General features: G+C 37.6%; 1 protein-coding gene across 1 annotated transcript in view; it reads right to left on the bottom strand.

The window, feature by feature from the left end:
- Positions 1-8,197: 8,197 nt before the first annotated feature.
- LOC117593311 (adhesion G-protein coupled receptor F1-like) overlaps positions 8,198-18,984 on the bottom strand; it is a 31,511-nt gene continuing 20,724 nt past the window's right edge. The window contains exons 18-31 of the mRNA XM_034287962.1: positions 18,510-18,554; positions 18,327-18,371; positions 16,603-16,712; positions 16,432-16,493; positions 16,204-16,346; positions 16,035-16,099; positions 15,209-15,251; positions 14,476-14,516; positions 11,465-11,629; positions 9,576-10,943; positions 9,198-9,239; positions 9,052-9,111; positions 8,730-8,805; positions 8,198-8,579 (exon numbers count right to left, since the gene is read on the bottom strand). Coding sequence (XP_034143853.1) covers positions 8,485-8,579; positions 8,730-8,805; positions 9,052-9,111; positions 9,198-9,239; positions 9,576-10,943; positions 11,465-11,629; positions 14,476-14,516; positions 15,209-15,251; positions 16,035-16,099; positions 16,204-16,346; positions 16,432-16,493; positions 16,603-16,712; positions 18,327-18,371; positions 18,510-18,554 — 2,360 coding nt within the window. The 3' untranslated portion in view covers positions 8,198-8,484. The remainder of the gene's footprint in view (positions 8,580-8,729; positions 8,806-9,051; positions 9,112-9,197; positions 9,240-9,575; positions 10,944-11,464; positions 11,630-14,475; positions 14,517-15,208; positions 15,252-16,034; positions 16,100-16,203; positions 16,347-16,431; positions 16,494-16,602; positions 16,713-18,326; positions 18,372-18,509; positions 18,555-18,984) is intronic.

The raw sequence follows: 18,984 nt of genomic DNA, 5'->3' as shown, positions 1-18,984 counted from the left end.
TTCGCATGGACTGTAGTGAAAGAAAATTAAGCTGAAACTTCCTGAAATATGGTAAGGGACAGACGGTGACAAAGCCCCCACTCAGGTTTAACAGGTTTCATTCTTTCTTCATTCCCAGTGAGAATAGATACACTTGCGCAATCAGCATAGTCTATGTACCTGTATTAACAGTACAACACTGGTGAGTAAGTGACTATAAATTTAAATATACTGTATACACTGTAATGAGAAAATAAATACCAACTTTATGTTTCTGTTCAAAATACTTTTATTTCAAAGCAATTAATACACACAACTCCAATTCAACAGTGACTAATGAATGCACAGTAAAAATAATTCTGGAACTATGTACAGAAGTGGCCTCAACAACAGGAAATACATAGTCAATATTCCATAAATTTACACAACAGAAAAAACACTATAACAGCCTGATAAAACATTTTTATTTGACAAATTTTATTTTGATGAATACCATACATAATTTAAAGTGCTATATCTTGTTCAAGTAGAAAATAAGGTATCTAAGACAAAAACAATATAATTAAAATAATTATAGTAACTGTATACATTTTTTATATATTAGTTATACTAACTACTAATCGTGGACACTTGTGGCGACTGTGGTGGTGTTGTTGGTGTTGTATTGTCCACCATGGAAAGAACAACAGCTAAATTATGGTAGAAGGCACAGAAATTACACCAAGTGCAATAACATCAATGGTATGTGGACTTCTCTTAAAGTTACTGTACCAGTTTCAAGATGTTAATTGTACTCACTAGTAACAGTGGTCAGTTCCGTTGCTGGGTCAAGTGTTGTATCATCTACAGTGAAAGTGAAAGAGTAAATTATAGAAATTACAGCAAGTGCATTAACATCAGTGGTATGTGACCTTCTGTTAAAGTAACTGCACCCATTTTCAAGATGTTAATTTTACCGTGGACACTTGTGGCGACTGTGGTGGTGTTGTTGGTGTTGTATTGTCCACAATGGAAAGAACGACAGCGAAATGATGAGAGAGGGAGGCATAGAGGTTACACCAAGTGCATTAACTTCAATAGTATGAGGACTTCTGTTAAAGTAACTGTACCAATTTTCAAGATGTTAATTTTACTCACTAGTAATAATAAGCAATTGTGTTCTTGGCTCAAATGTTTTGTTACCTGCAGTGGAGAGAACAACAACAAAAGAATGAGATAGAAGGAGAAGTATAAAAATTAATCCAAGTTCATTCATATTAAGTGGGTCGACATCTGTTAAAGTAATTGCAACAGTTTTATAAATCTTAATTATACTAACTTGTAACTGTGGTCACTTGTGTTGTAACAGAAATGACAACAAGTGCATTATCATCATGTGGTATGTGGACCTGTTACAGTAACTGTGCCAGTTTTCCAGATGTTAGAGTCTTAATATAATTTATACAATAATATAAATGTGATTTTTCTGTTTTATATATATTTTTTATTAATTAGCAAATATTTCTAGAACCAGTTTTTGCTTTCTCATCCTAAGTTATTGTGGAGATTGATGTTGGCAAAATATTTGAAATCATTTCAGAATAAGCTTGAAAGGAAAGGAGTCTTATTACTTTTCGAAAGCACTGTATGTGCACTTCTGTTAAAGTAACTTTGACAGTTCATCAAAGTTAATCTCACTTCCTGGTAACATTGGTCAGTGTTGTTAGGTAGTCTGTTGTATGCCGTTCTGTCATGGCAGATGTTATAGTCCTTCGAAGTCCATAGAAGTCTAGCATAATTTCAAGCATAAATGACCATGAGATATCCGCAGTTATGTTAGGTTAAAAAAAGGTATACAAAATTGTGCAACAATGGTCCAAAAAAGAATGCACCACATTTGCATTGACTTAGTCTCCTCATACTTGCTTTAAACACTCACAGAACCAACAGAAACTGTATTTGTTTGTGTTGAGTTCCATAGAAATAGATTTGAAACAAAATATAATACCTGTAAAATGATGCTTGAAATGTTAATTGATTCCTGTGCTTCTAAAATATAGCAGGCCATTAGGATGACAAAGACGCTCAGCTTGTTCTTTGATATTGCCATTCTTGTTATGGGGAAACAATGCAGAGGAGTTAAGGAAGAACTATAAAAGGCTAAAGTACTGTGGAAAATTCCCTTGGATTTCCAAAGCTTGCACATTTTTGTTTCCAGATGTTTTCAGATGTTCAACCAAAAACTAACATTAAATATATGAAACTTGAGTGAACACCTAATATAATATTTGTGTACATGCTTAATTTACCCAACTGGTTGTGTGCAATGACTGCAAACAAATGCTTCCTGTATATGTCACATTTTGGGGTAAACAGGACACCAGGTACAGAGTTAATGGACAACAGAGATAGATTTAATAAGAAAAACTAGAGCAGGCGAGAAAACACCAAAACAGCAAGAATAAGGCAAGCAGACTAGAACACATACACAAAAAGACTCAGTGACTCAACAAAAGGCTGACAGAAACAAGCAAACTAAATAGGCTGCTAACGAGGGGTAACAACAAACAGGTGAAAACAATCAGAACAAAAAGGACAGGCTACATAACGAAAGAACAAAGGGGGGAAAAATGAGCAGAACAAGCTACATTCAAGAACAAAAGCAACATCCAAACTGAACAAAACAGAACCTCCCAATATGATTTTTAGTCTTTCAGATTGATATGTTTCAATCTTAAGTGCTTTAATTAATCAACATTTGCAGATTTTATTTGCATGAACTGGTCGTGTTAGGTCCTGCTACACCTTTACACCTTTATTCAACTAACAAATTACACATACCTGCAATTATTTCTTGTGAATTTGTGTTGTTACTGTTAAACAATATAAGCTACAGGAAAAAAAAAAGTATATATATATATATTCATAGTGTTAACATCTACAGTATATACGGAGATATACAATGGGTGGTGAACATATAAGATAATGGAATATGACCAATTAGTATATCCTATACAATCATCCATATCAGATATTTACTGTTCCAGTACGTGTCTACAGTGTCCAGAGGGATTAGACATTCATAAGTTGTATAGTGCACAAGTTAACATTTGCATAATTTAAGAGAGTCCTATCCAGTAAAGAGTAATTACATGTTTATACTTTTTCATACTTGCCTCCTGTGGAAAACAACCACAACCCCGGGTTTGCAACCATCTGAGCTATATGGGGCTAGGGTTACGGTATAGAGGTTGCTTGATGAGATGTACATACATTAAATGCAAATAAAAACAGAACGCAATGATATGCAAATAATTTATCCCTATATTTAAATGAAAATAGTACAAAGACAACATATCAAATGTTGAAACTGAGATTTTGGAAAAATACATGCTGTGATGCATCACCTCTTCTTTTAACAATACTCTGTAAGCGTTTGGGAACTGTGGAGAGAACCTGTTCCTCTCTTTTTTAGTCCAGAGGGTGCAGCATCCATGATTCCTAAAAAAAATATCATAAAGACCACAGGACAGTTTTGCACTTCGCCTCAGTCCATCAGAAATGAGCTCGGACCCAGAGAAGGCGGCGTTGGTCCTGGATCTTGTTTATATATGGCACAGGTGTCAAACCGGTTCCACGGAGGGCCGAGTGTCTGCAGGTTTTTGCTCTCTCCTTGTACTTGATTTGTTAATTAGGTCACTGATTGGTTACTTTCTACCCTCACCTGGTTGTGTAGGTATGAACTAGGAACCAATTTATAGGAAAAACCAAAAACCTGCAGACACTCAGCCCTCTGTGGAACCGGTTTGACACCCATGATATATGGTTTGTTCTTTGCATGGTGGAGATTTAACTGGCATTTGTAGATGCAGCGACGTATTGTGTTAACAGACAATGGTTTTCAGAAGTGTTCCTGAGCCCATGCACTGATTTCCGCTACAGAATCGTGATCATGGCCATTCAATATTGGTTTTGAACCTCGTCCCTTTGCATACAGAAATTACTCCAGATTCTCTGAATCTTTTAATGATATTATGTACCGTAGATGATGAGATCCCCAAACTAATTTACCCATGCAGTTTTTCACAGAGTGGTGAACCCCTCTCCATTTGTGTTGTGTCATGTGTTTGATAATGATACATTTTATTGTGACAAAAAAATTTAAATTATATATATATTAAATATTATAAACAATACCAGCTGTTTTTTTTTCTCCTTTGTCACACCACCCTTGTGGAGACTCTCCCATGTAATTAATTTCAGCCTCTACATTCCTCTTAACATTGACCTCATTAATTAGTTCATCACCATCCTAATGTATAATTTCACATGTCTGTCTTAATTTCTTCTTTTTGCTTTCCAGGTAAAAAGTGTGTAATTGAGACTGAAAACCCATATTCAAAACTATACATTTTACTGCCACTCTCTCCCCATGGACTACAGGAAGAAAGAACACAAAGTAAAGGGCAGATTTTGACAGAATACCTGCTCAACAGTTATAATACCTTCTTTCTTTTTGACAGAATACCTGCTGAACAGTTATAATACATTCTTTTTTCAGTTTCGGGTGACAAATAGATAGTACACATACTTGCGTGATCAGCATGAGAGATTCATGTCTCCTTTCACTTTTGATTTTCTTTTTTTATTGGGCTTTCAGGTAATTTGTTGGAGTGAGGAAATCCATAACTATATTGAAAATGTAATTTTACAATGATTTTACCATGGAACTGCAAGTTCTACTTTCAGGCAACAAAACACATTTAATAGTTGTGTAACGTCCAATTTCAGAATGAAGTATTAGCCTCACATGTATTTGCCAATCGTACTAATTTAGTCCTGAGTTTGTATCGATAACAGGATTGACTAAAATAAAAGTGTTGACAGGACAGTAAATGTAAATGTCAGTGATTCTTTTAATATTGTTTCTGTTTACTATTTAAATGTTGTCATTAAGATTTTTCTGCCATTAAGATTTTAAATAAGATCCAGATAAGATCCAGACCTGTTCAGGAGAGTCAGAACAGCCTAATCCCGTTTAATTTTACTGACATCTGGATTACATTATTTTATTTTGTTATGTCAACTTCAAAACCATCAAAAGCTAAATTTAAAATAATCAAGTTTCTAATTGACTTTTCCTACATGAGTGATATATTCACAATCCACCAGAACAGCTTCAATTCACCTTGCCATAGATTATATGAGTCTCTAAAACTCTGCTGGAGGGTTGGAACACTGTTCTTCTAAAAGATATTACCACAATCAGTGTTTTTCTTCCATCTGGTGTTTTTATGATGGTGGTGGATAGCACTGTCTAATACAGTAATTAATAAGATGATGAATCCTCTTTCAAAGTTACTTGGATCCTTTTCTCTCGCCATCTTGATCCAAATGTGTGATCAACAGGGCTCAGCATTTAACACATGCCACAGAGCATGATAGAATGCTGATTCCTGTACCATGCAGTACACCAATGTTGAAAATCTGTATTTGTTATTTTCCTCCACTCACTTATGAATATTTTTCCATTAATTTGTCATCTGTCTGTACATCCTAAACAAAGAATAAGAATGGACGGAAAAGCCCAGTTCCTGGAAGCCTACAATGCTGCATTCAATGACACAGCAGAGTACCCAACAACTCTATTGAAACCTCACTTTTTTAGGCAAGCTTAACAAACACTTTTTCGGCTTGGCTGAAACAACACTGAGCCTAGATGGAAAACGAATGCTGTTCCAGACGATCAAGTGATAATAGTTTATCCCAAGTCATATCTTTAGAATGTGTCAACCAGCTGATGGGCGTCTTTTTGGGCATAGTCAACTTCTACTTGTCAATCGTAGGCCTGATAACCAACAGTGAGACAGCCTACAGGGATGTAGACAAAGTAGCATTGTGGCGTCAGATACATCCTCAACCTCAGCAGAACAAAGGAGATGAAAAAGGCAAAGGATTAAGCCTCAATCCAGATGAACATGTCTTTAGTAGAGAGTCAGCAGTTTTATGCTCTTTAGCTTTCACATAAGCAAGGACATCAGTGCCAGCAGTGTTGTTGATAGGACAAGTAGTGTCTCTAGTCCCTTAGTCAACTATAGACATTTGGCATGTCACCAAATGTACCCAGTCCTTTCCGAATACTATCACTGCTACATCAACAGCATTCTAACCAGTTGCATCACAGTACGGTATGGAAACAACCCAACCTCAGGGCCCTTCAGTGTGTGAAGATATCCCAGCATCTCACTGTGTCTGTGCTCCCATCCAGGAAATCTATACAAAATGACTGCGGGACAGATGACCAGAAAGCATGAAGCATCATCATGGTGCTTTTTTTATTATTATTATTGCTGCTATTTTCGTTGCATTTTCTTTTGCATACAGTATACAGTTTGCAATGTGCAATTAATAATTTTAAATACCAGATCAGCAAGGTTATAATTAGGGATGCATCAATCAGGAAATTCATGGCTGATAATACCTAAAGCCAATATAAGACAGTCATCCAATATAAGACCTAAAGCCAGTATAAGACAGTTATCCAATATACAGTGGGGAGAACAAGTATTTGAGTCAGTGCCGATTTTGCAGGTTTTCCCACTTACAAAGCATTTAGAAGTCATAGGTTTATCATATAATATTTGGTATAGAAACCTTTGTTTGCAATTAGAGAGATCATATTTTTCCTGTAGTTCTTGACCAGGTTTGCACACACTGCAGCAGGGATTTTGGCCCATTCCTCCATACAGATCTTCTCCAGATCCTTCAGATTTTGGGGCTGTCGCTGGGCAAAACGGACTTTCAGCTCCCTCCAAAGATTTTCTATTGGGTTCATGTCTGGAGACTTGCTAGGCCACTCCAAGACTTTGAGATGCTTCTTACGGAGCCACTCCTTAGTTGCCCTGGCTGTGTGTTTCGGGTCGTTGTCATGCTGCAAGACCCAGCCACGACCCATCTTCAATGCTCTTACTGAGGGAAGGAGGTTGTTGGCCAAAATCCCGCGATACATGGCCCCATCCATCCTCCCCTCAATACGGTGCAGTTGTCCTATCCCCTTTGCAGAAAAGCATCCCCAAAGAATGATGTTTTCACCTCCATGCTTCATGGTTGGGATGGTGTTCTTGGGGTTGTACTCATCCTTCTTCTTCCTCCAAACACAGGGAGTGAAGTTTAGACCAAAAAGCTCTATTTTTGTCTCATCAGACCACATGACCTTCTCCCATTCCTCCTCTGGATCATCCAGATGGTCATTGGCAAACTTCAGATGGGCCTGGACATGCGCTGTCTTGAGCAGGGGGACCTTGTGTGCGCTGCAGGATTTTAATCCATGACGGCGTAATGTGTTACTAATGGTTTTCTTTGAGACTGTGGTCCCAGCTCTCTTCAGGTCATTGACCAGGTCCTGCCGTGTAGTTCTGGGCTGATCCCTCACCTTCCTCATGATCATTGATGCCCCACGAGGTGAGATCTTGCATGGAGCCCCAGACCGAGGGAGATTGACCGTCATCTTGAACTACTTCCATTTTCTAATAATTGCGCCAACAGTTGTTGCCTTCACACCAAGCTGCTTGCCTATTGCCCTGTAGCCCATCCCAGCCTTGTGCAGGTCTACAATTGTATCCCTGATGTCCTTACACAGCTCTCTGGTCTTGGCCATTGTGGAGCAGTTGGAGTCTGTTGGATTGAGTGTATGGAAAGGTGTCTTTTATACAGGTAACGAGTTCAAACAGGTGCAGTTAATACAGGTAATGAGTGGAGAACAGGAGGGCTTCTTAAAGAAAAACTAACAGGTCTGTGAGAACCAGAATTTGTACTGGTTGGTAGGTGATCAAATGTTTATGTCATGCAATAAAATGCAAATAAATTATTAACAAATCATACAATGTGATTATCTGGATTTTTTATTTAGATTCCATCTCTCACAGTTGAACTGTACCTATGATAAAAATTACAGAGGAAAACCTGCTCAATCGGCAGTGTATCAAATACTTGTTTTCCCCACTGTAAATGAACCACATTGAGCAATATCTTTTAGCACTCAGACTTTATTTTTAACTACAATTTAAATTACTGTATGTTTAAAATAATACAGTACACCCTACATAAGACTTTTGTTATGTAGTTGAGTCAGGTGCAATGAGAAACAAAAATGTTCGATTTTTAGTAAAAGCCGCCACAACAGATAAACAAAAAAATATACATTTCATTTACACAACATAGGAAAATGCTATAGCAGCCATATAACAGATTTAATAAATGTGGATATTGCTTTAGATTTTGAATATGATGGCCTTCAATCACATACATTATTTAAAGTGCTATGTTTTGTTCAAGATAATCATGCAGAGCAGTTGCTTGACTCTGTCCTAAGCACAAAAAAAGTATCTCAGACAATCCAGAAAATAATAAATTGTATTGCCTTTGCCAATTCCAGAGTCATATTCAAAGCAATTTTTTTTTTAATGTTTATAAAATGTTCTAAATGAGATTAACTTGGTTCTATACATGAGCCAATACTACTGCCTCTTAAATGTCGGTTGCATTCAGATCGATATTGATGAAAGACTCAGTTACATCATTGCTGCTGGAAGAATTTGCAGCTTCCGAAACATTGTAGGCCTCTGAAAAAGCAAGAGGGGTCAAATAGTTGGTTTAATCAGGGATGCGACTGTATATCACATGGCTAGATGAACAAAACAAACAAAAACCTGGAACAATTTTGAAATGAGAAGAAACCTTATTCCTAATTACATAACAGATCTTGAGCTTACTCCTTCGTATTCTTCTTCGGAGAAGGTCCAATGCACTAGTGGATGACGATGATGTCGCTGCATCAGCACTAGTACTCTACAGTGGGGGGAAAACACATACACGTATATAAACTTCCTGAACAATAATAATCAGCTAAAACACAAGTAATATTTTCAGAGAGAATTGAGACTATAAGGAAGGCTAAAACCAACCCAATAAACTCATTGTTGAACTTGAAATTTTTTTTATGACAACACACATAATGAACAACACTCATCAATGAATGTAGTATGTGTAAGTAGCATGAAACGTTAGAAGAAAAACGTAAAAATATGTTCTTACCCTTGTACGATCAGAGCTTGAGGCAATGGAGTAAAATGTTGCAGCTAAAGCTGCTCGTATCTAAAATCCAAGGACAGTTACTTAAAAAACAACACACTTACATTTGAAAAAGATGTACCATTTAATGTGCCTTTTCAAACACATACCTTGCCATCCAAAAGTGTCCCAAACATCAAAATAAAGAAACCCTTTGAATAAATAAATAAAGATATATATTCATTCAATGTTGCCTAACATGTTAACATCAAGGGCCTGTATCCACAAAACATCTTCAAATGCTAAATTTGTCTAAGTGCTAAAAACAGAGGTATTTTACCCTTTAGCAGTATATTCCAAATAGTGAATAGTGAATTTTCAAAATAAGAACCAGGATTGGTGTTCCAGTAACTGATTCCTATGACATTAACCCCCTAGGCTTTGTGGATACCACTACCCATGACTTAAAAGATTTCAATTCCATACAAAAAAAGGTTTCAGTGTAAGAAACTGATGTGGAAAATATATCTTTACATATATGCAGTTACCTGTAGTGAATTGAACAGGGCAAACACAATTTGGATTCCCTCATTTGTTGGATTAAACATGGTTCCTACTCCCAGTCCCCAGGTAAGGCCAAACAAGGGAGTGAGAATAGCCAGACACCTGGCGATGATCACTGCAGCATTTCGGTCATTTTGCTGTAAGGAGTCTCCCATACCTCTCCTCAGCATTTTGTACAGGACCACAATCAGGATCAGAAAGTTGATGAACACTATAGCCAGTGCCGGTATTACAAAAGCAAGAAGGGCCTTTGTCTTGCTCCAGTTGAGCCAACAGGCTTTATTTCCATTTATATAACCACCACTTCCAGCTGTGGATGCTATGGTAACAACAGCTATGATTAACGGTGCGCCGTAGCCCACAGAAAAGCCAATAGCCAGCATGGTGGATTTTGACAAGTGTGAAAAAACCAGGATGGTCCGGTAGAAAAGAAGAAGTCCTGAAATCAGCATCCAGAAGAACAGAGCCAGGTAAAAGAAGTGAATGAAAAATGTTGCTGCAGTACACGCTGGTACATCTGTAGTGGTTTCACTTGGGTTTTGGAAATCGGCTTTTATTAGCGACGCACCAATGATAAACCAAATGTCGGCAATCAGGAGAGACACGGCGATGTTCACTATGGAGACGTGACGCATATAGGCGGTGTTGTTTCTGGTCATGGCCTTCCAAACACAAGCCTCAATGATGAGGCACACGACTAAGCTACCCATCGATATGCCAACACCAATATAAGTGATTAAATCCAAGGCGTATGCAATAGATTCTGGAATGGACGTTGACATCAAAATGGAGAAGGAGGTCAGGTGGTTACAAAAACATGAAACCTTTCCATTCATATCAGACTTAAATGAACAACCTTCATTATCCCACGCTCCACGGTTGTCAAAAAAACTGAAATTCCAGAAAACACACTGGGGATTGACTGTGAGGTTATGTTCCAGCTTACTGAATGTCAATGAGACACTGTCAGTCCATCCAGTGAACTTCACCAGCACTACCTTTCCATTGATGGTGGTGTCGTTCAAACTGTCATTTCTGGCATTCCTGGGAGGTAACACATTTTGGAGCGTGGAGAAGGTCATAGTGGTGATTATGTTGCCAGTGGAATTAGCTTTAATATTCATTTGCACACTTGAGTTCAAGAATGCGTTGAATGATGTGTTGACCATGGTTATATTTAATTGGATATTCTTTGTTGTCATATTAAAGGACTCTGCTGGAAGAACTGACGCAAAGGTTTCCAAGGAGCGCAGTAAACTAGAGCTTGTATTTTGATTAGTGTTGTCATTTAAATTTCTCCAGGCTCCTGATGCATCATCAGATACTATGATATCCACTGTTTGTAGAATGTTCTGGGGATTCAAGTACAAATAGTTATTAGTTTCAAACTTAATGTCAAAGGAAAATTTAACTTTTTTACTTTATGTTGGATTGTTGTTCAATCTGAAAGAATGTGTATATGAGGCAGCTTTCTTTATTACAAACTTCAGGTAATATTACTTTAGCAACTGCTAGCTGAGAAATAATGAAAGTGTGAGAACATAACCTGAAGATGACTGGAACTTTATAAATAGAGTATAGATTTTTTGCTACAGTTACCTGAAGTTTTATGTTTAAAGAAAACATAACCATAGATTTCAGTTTTGAATTTAACATTTAAATGAAGGTACTTTCTATATTCTAATGTCATAGCTTGGTTTTGGTTTAAAAAACAAACATTTGTGATTATTTTACCACTATCTACTAACTTAAGTGTATCTAACGTTCTATTTAATGTACTAATATACCTGTACATTTATTTTTGTTAATTTTTTCTGTTTATTAATTGAATTGATCTCTGTGATTTTTCGGTGCTTGTCAGATTTCAACATACCTTCATGCTAACTGCGCTGATATTCTTTGAAATTTCTGCAATGTTACTTAGAATGTTTACAATGCTGACAATATTTATAGGTGATGAAGTGATGTTACTTTGTAGACTGCTTGAGTTTCCACTTAGATCAACAACAAAATCTTCAAATTTTGATTCAGACAAATTCTGCAGAGGAAGAATATGATTAGACAAGCAAGACACGTCAGAGTGACACTGTAAATTACATTTGTAGAATCAAATCAAAATATTGGTTTCAAAATTCTTAAAGGTCCAATACCTTGTGTTTGAATAATGTGATGTAAAAGTACACATTTATGTAAGTTATTTGTTAAACCACACTGTCCTTCTATTTTCATATCTGAGATGAAGGCCACTACAATTTGGCGCCATGTAAGCAGGTAATTCAAAAGGGTTCACAAACTTTCTTTTGCAGCTGTATAAAATCATAGCTTGGCCCTCCCCACATTGATGGTAAAGGTAAATTTTTCATTGTGCTCTGATGGAATGGGCCCTTCTCATTCCTTGTTCCGGTATTCAGGGAACCAGTGATTTTAAACCTTATTTCCCTTTCAGTCGATGATTTTGGTATTACACATATGGGGTTATATAAACCGACCAGCCAGAACATTGAAGAGGCACATGAAAGACTACTCAAGGGGAACTGACTGGCACTGACAAGTGCTCCCTATAGGACGATGCGGAATATACAGGGTACCTAACCACCCCTGCTCCAGCCAACAGCACGCTGTGTGCCAGAATGGGAAATATGATAGGAAGGTAATAAAACACTCAACCCTTTGAAGTCCCAGGATATCATCACAACCTTAGTGGAGTTGCCAGACCCCCGGTTCAGAAGTCCTTGCTTTTGCTGTCATTAGCCAAGGAGATCCAACAAAATATCAGCTTCCTAGATTATGGCATACATCTGTTGGTGTGTTTGTGGCTGAGTATTAGTAATGGGTTGATTGCGAACAAACGGCTCGTTTTGAACAACTCTTTTTGAAGAACAAATAGCACTGGTGAAAGGAGAAATTAATTTGACTCCTTAATTTCCTACATTTTCAAGCTCAAATAACAATTGCTTGCAGATAAGTTAAAAACATATTGACAAGATATTGTAAATGCACACTGCAGAATCAAGAAAAAGAGTTGTTTTACCAGTAGGGTAATGTAAAAGTGATGTCAGTTCTGCCGATGTGAAAGCCTTGTCCGTTCACAATGTCGGGCCTCACTACCTCTGATGGGTCCCACAATCAATAATCACCCCCTGATCAAAACATATTCCCACACCCATGCTTATTTCATTACTTTGAGGTTATTTCAACCATTTTATACGAAGACCTTTCAGAAGCCAAATACGCCGGACAGAAGAGCTGGCTCACCAAAAAGACTCAGAATGCCCATCTCTACTGCATATGAGCCATTTTCTGTGACACGAGTGGTTTAGAATTAATATTAGAGATTGGTCTACAGAAAATAAGCTCCCTCTCATTTTTCGCTACTAATCGCTACTCTCAGCATCCAGGGTGACATTGCGCGTGTGCCATGTGTCACAACGGAGCCCCTCCTCCCAAGTTGTTTATGACATGTCTTTCCCAGGCACTTCATTTTTGGCATTGATTTTGCAAATATGACTAATCAGGTGAATTTGTTTTTTTATTTATGATAGTGATCATATGAAGCCATTTATTATCACATAGTTGTTTGGCTCCTTTTTAAATCCTAATGGTAACAGAAATCACCCAAATGGCCCTGATCAATAGTTTACATACCCTTGAATGTTTGGCCTTGTTACAGACACACAAGGTGACACACACAGGTGAAAATGGCAGTTAAAGGTGAATTTCCTGTGGCTTTTTAAATTGCAATTAGTGTCTGTTTATAAAAAGTCAATGAGTTTCTTAGCTCTCACATGGATGCACTGAGCAGGCTAGATACTGAGCCATGGGGAGCAGAAAATGACTGTAAAAAGCCCTGCGTAACAAGGAAATAGAACTTTATAAAGATGGAAAATACCATCTTTATAAAGAATACCATCCCCACTGTGAAGCATGGTTTTGGTTCAATTGTATTTTGGGGGTGTGTGAGCTCTTAAGGCAGGGGGAATCTTGTGAAAATTGCGGGCAAGATGAATGCAGCATGTTATCAGAAAATACTGGCAGACAATTTGCATTCTTCTGCATGAAAGCTGCGCATCGGACTCTCTTCGAATTTCCGGCGCAACAATGACCCTAAATACAAGGCAAAGTTGACCATCCAGTGGTTACAGCAGAAAATGATTAAGTTTCTGGAGTGGCCATTAGTCTCCTGACCTTAATATAATCGAGCCACTCTGGGGAGATCTCAAACGTGCGGTTCATACAACACGACCAAAGACTTTCCATGACCTGGAGGCATTTTGCCAAGACGAATGGGGAGTTACACCACCTGCAAGAATTCGGGGCCTCAAAGACAACTATTACAAAAGACTGCACGCTGTCATTGATGCTACAGGGGGCAATACACAGTTTTATGAACTAAGGGTATTCAAACTTTTGAACAGGGTTCAGGTAATTTTTTTCTTTGTTGCCTTGTTTTGTTTTATGATTGTGCCTTTCTGTTATGACCAACAGTTCAATGTGAATCCCATCAGAAATAAAAGACATGTTTTGCCTGCTCACTTGTGTTTTCTTTACAAATGGTACATATATAACCAATTCTCCAAGAGAAAATATGAAAATGTAATTTGCTCTCTGTAACACGTTCTCTGGCTTACATATATGTTATACTGAAGTGACCAACTGAGATGGAACTGATTATCTCCACCATTAATCTCCAATGGAGAGGACAATGGAGGGCCAGATTTACTTTAAATTAATAATTTGATTCTTGTAATTCACCTTGTTGATTTTGGTCATCCTTCAGATTGATACATACACCAAAAGAATATCCGAGGTGTAAATAGTTAGGTCAACACATGCTAGGGTCTACTAATTATGCTATAACAATAATATTAAAAAAGAAATTATTACCACAGAACTTGTCAGTAGGTTGTTGATTTCAGGCAAGACACCTTTGAAAGAGATGAAAACATTCATGATCAATGATGAGTTGCACCCTACAAGGGCATATAGATGCCTCCCACATTTTCCCTAAACTGGATTCTGATTAAGGTGAACTGTATGAAATGACACCCATTTATAATTTATGTTCCATACATACACATTTCAGATTCATGCGTTAAAAGTGGCCCTTTTTTTCTTCCAGATGTTTTTGGATATTATGATCTGTCTCCACACTTCTCAATGGGCTATTTGTTTTATAGTTCACAATTTTTGTCAGTGTCGAAGTAGCCTGTCATTTTATTAATTGAGGATGGTAAAAATATTTTTGTAATATCTCATTCACTGGATGTCACACAACGAGTGAAAATAAAATGTTCTCATTCTCAAAAAAATTACTTAACAGTAGGCTACCTGCACACATCCACTGCAGAAATAATTTAGACATCTAAAAAAAACAGTGTGCGGTGCACTCATGCAACATGCCTTTTCCCAGATTCCAAAACTTACTGTTTTTACACAGTAACTCATTCATTTTATAAAGTTGTTTTGCCATGCTTACTGGAGGAATCCATACAGCAGGATTGATATCCAATTATGTAGCCACCAGAATAAAACAACAAAATGTGGAAAAAAGTGAAGGGGTCTGAATATTTTCCCACATAATTCTGTATCCCATTATAATATTTATTTAAACACATACCAACTGGTGGTTTTGCAGTTGTTGCTGGGGTTGTTGTTGTGTTTGGGGTTGTTGCTGGGGTTGTTGTTGTCATTGGGGTTGTTGTTGTTGTTGCTGGGGTTGTTGTTGTCATTGGGGTTGTTGTTGTTGTTGTCATTGGGGTTGTTGTTGTTGGGGTTGTCGTTGTTGCTGGGGTTGTTGCTGGGGTTGTTGTTGTCATTGGGGTTGTTGTTGTCGTTGTTGCTGGGGTTGTTGCTGGGGATGTTGTTGTCATTGGGGTTGTTGTTGTTGGGGTTGTCGTTGTTGCTGGGGTTGTTGTTGTCATTGGGGTTGTTGTTGTCGTTGTTGCTGGGGTTGTTGCTGGGGTTGTTGTTGTCATTGGGGTTGTTGTTGTTGTTGCTGGGGTTGTTGTTGTCATTGGGGTTGTTGTTGTTGGGGTTGTCGTTGTTGCTGGGGTTGTTGCTGGGGTTGTTGTTGTCATTGGGGTTGTTGTTGTTGGGGTTGTCGTTGTTGCTGGGGTTGTTGCTGGGGTTGTTGTTGTCATTGGGGTTGTTGTTGTTGTAGCTGGGGTTGTTGTTGTCATTGGGGTTGTTGTTGTTGTTGTTGCTGGGGTTGTTGTTGTCATTGGGGTTGTTGTTGTTGGGGTTGTCGTTGTTGCTGGGGTTGTTGCTGGGGTTGTTGTTGTCATTGGGGTTGTTGTTGATGATGTTGTCATTGGGGTTGTTGTTGTTGTTGTCGTTGTTGCTGGGGTTGTTGTTGTCATTGGGGTTGTTGTTGTTGCTGGGGTTGTTACTGGGGTTGTTGTTGTCATTGGGGTTGTTGTTGTTGTTGTTGCTGGGGTTGTTACTGGGGTTGTTGTTGTCATTGGGGTTGTTGTTGTTGGGGTTATTGTTGGTGGAGTGGTTGATGTGTCTGTTGGCATTGATTCAACAGTTAGTAATTATACAAAAAATATATTTCTCTTGGTCATTATGATCGGCAATAATATTATTTAATACGTGTATTCACAGACTTACCATTAGAAACAACAACAAAAGAGTTGGGAATAACACGATAAGCAGCTGGAAGTGATGTTGCAAGTCCATTATTGGCGTTATCAATTTCATTTTCTTTTGCACCTGTGGTCAGAACTGAAAAGTTGACTATAACACTTCCGGGTCTGTTAACAAGAAACAGAGAGAATACAAATATATGCATGTTGAATGGACATTACTTGAATAACAACAGTGGATCAGAAAACCTACCCAAAACCTGTCAGTGCTGCTGAAATAAACCCTGGAAGGTTACTCTGATACTGTGCCTGGATCTGTGTGAGACAATGATACTGACAATGTTATAAGCTGATGCTGATACATCTAATACATATTAAGTTATTTAATGCATTATATCAACAGTAGATGGAGTCATATACTTACAACTGGTTGAATATCGTTTTTGTACTTTAAATATTTGGAACTACTTTCATTCATTAAGTCAGCTGTGAAATTATCATTCAGTTTGAAGGATATGGTTAACAACGTAATTTCTGTAACAAAAAAGAAGAATGAAAAACATGTTTGAATATAATGGATATGTTGCTATCTATACCTGATACACTATTTCATTGGAAATAGTTTTACACATACTAAGCGGTATTGCAGTTGTAGTTGTTGTTGTAGTTGTTGTAGTTGTTGTTGTAGTTGTTGCAGGTGTAGTTTGTGCTGGTGTTGGATAAGTAGTTCGGTAGAAACATCAATAAAGATGGTGATAATACATAATGTTAATGAAAGGACATAATAAATGAAAAAGCTTTAATATGTAGGCAATTCAGACGCTTTTTTCCGGACTTTGTACAATAGGAGTGACTTTGGCAATAATTCTATCATTGTCATTCTTTCTCTATTGTTCTTAGTGTGATTAGTGTGTTACATGTGGTCCTTGAGCTACTGATGGGAAATCTAGGTGTTATGAAGTTTTGAGGATTTCATCAAATCGGGCTGTAAAACTATGAATTCTCTCCAGGCATTTGAACTGACACCTGCTGGTTAGGAATAAATAATACACTATTGTTGAAATGTTTGGGGACACTTAGAAATGTCCTTTCTCATTAAAATAACATCAAATTAATCAGGAATACAGAGTAGAACATGTTAATGTTATAAATGACAATTGTAGCTGGAATATCTGTAGTTTCAATGGAATATCAGCACAGGCTTGCAGAGGACAACCATCATTCCTGTGTTTCAATAGCACTTTGTGTTCGCTAATCCAAGTATATTATTTTAAAAGGCATAATTATCATTAGAATAACCTTTTGAAATTATGTTAGTACCTTGGATAAATGTTGTGCTGATTAAAGAAGAAATAAAACTAGTCTTCTTTAGCCTAGTTCAGTATCTTCCATATTAGCATTTGTAGGTTCAAAATTACCAGAAACAAAAAGAGGGGTGGAAGGTCCGTGTGCACAACTGAGCAAGAGGACAAATACAAGTGTCAAGGTTGAGAAACAGACGCCTCACACGTCCTCAACTGGCATCTTCATTAAATAGTACCCAAACAGTACCTGCAAACACCAGCCTCAATGTCAACAGTGAAGATGTGACTGCTGGCTTTCCAAGCAAAGTGCCTCCTCTGCCCATTGTTTGTGTTATTTTGTTCATCTTAATCTTTTCTTTATATTGGCCAGTCTGAAATGTGGATTCTTCTTTGTAACTGGTATGGGTCTGAAAACATTGTATCTGCACTTCCTTTAAAGTAATTGTGGAAACTGAGGTTAATTACACTCATTTGGAACTGTGGTTGGTGCAAATAAGGTAGAATCGTCCGTGGAGAGAAAAAAAGCAAAAAGATGAGAGAAAGAGAAGGAAAAAATGATACCAAGTCTAATAACACTAAAATAATGTCGACTTCTGTTAAAATAACAATGCCATTTATACAGATGTTGATTATATCAACTATTAACCGTGGTCAGTTGTGTTGTTGGGTCAAGGGTTATAGCATCTACAGTTAACAGAAGGCCAATAGTTTATGGACTTCTGATAAAATTACTAAACCACTTTTCCAGATGTTGATAAAACTTACTAGTTACTGTGGTGAACTGTGTTGTTGGCACAAGTGTTGTTGCATCTAAAATGAAGAGAAAAATTTTAATAATACTTACTTGTAACTGTGGTAAACTGTGTCGTTTGTTCAAGTGTTGTTGCATCTAAAGTGGAGAAAACAACAGCCATAGGATGAGTGAGGATGAGAGGAATAGAAATGACACCAAGCTCATTAACATCAATAGTATATGAACTTCTATTAAACTAACTGTGCCTGTTTTCCATATGTAATTCATACTAACCTGTAACTGTGGTCAGTTGTGTTGTTGACTCAAATGTTGTATCATCTACAGTGGAGAGAAGAACAACAAAAGAATGAGAGAGGAGGCGAAGTATATACCAAGCGTTGTTAACATAGCATAGTGGAACAAGCCATGGAGTGACTGTTTTAATTTCATTACTGTATAGCTAGCCATCCACAGTATTCTCTTTCTAATTTAACACCTTGAAAGTAGTTTAGTAACCCTGTTATACCTGTTGTTGGTATGGATGCTAGCTCATGTAGGGAACTACATTTCGAGAACCGTGGAGTTTCGACTAACTGGTATGAAATGCACAAGTATACCGACACTACGTACACATATATCTTAGTGGCGTTGTGGTTAAAGACACGGCCTGTCACATAAGTGTCCCTGTTTTGGAATCCAGTGAGGGCGAAAACATTCATCCCTTCTAATCACGGGCCAACCAAACTAAGCTTGCATGGTTCCTTTTCTT

The sequence above is a fragment of the Esox lucius genome, chromosome 18 (assembly GCF_011004845.1).
Source record: "Esox lucius isolate fEsoLuc1 chromosome 18, fEsoLuc1.pri, whole genome shotgun sequence".
Lineage (NCBI taxonomy): Eukaryota > Metazoa > Chordata > Actinopteri > Esociformes > Esocidae > Esox > Esox lucius.
The sequence above is the reverse complement of the archived record's forward strand: the minus strand, read 5'-3'. Positions and strand labels throughout refer to the sequence as shown.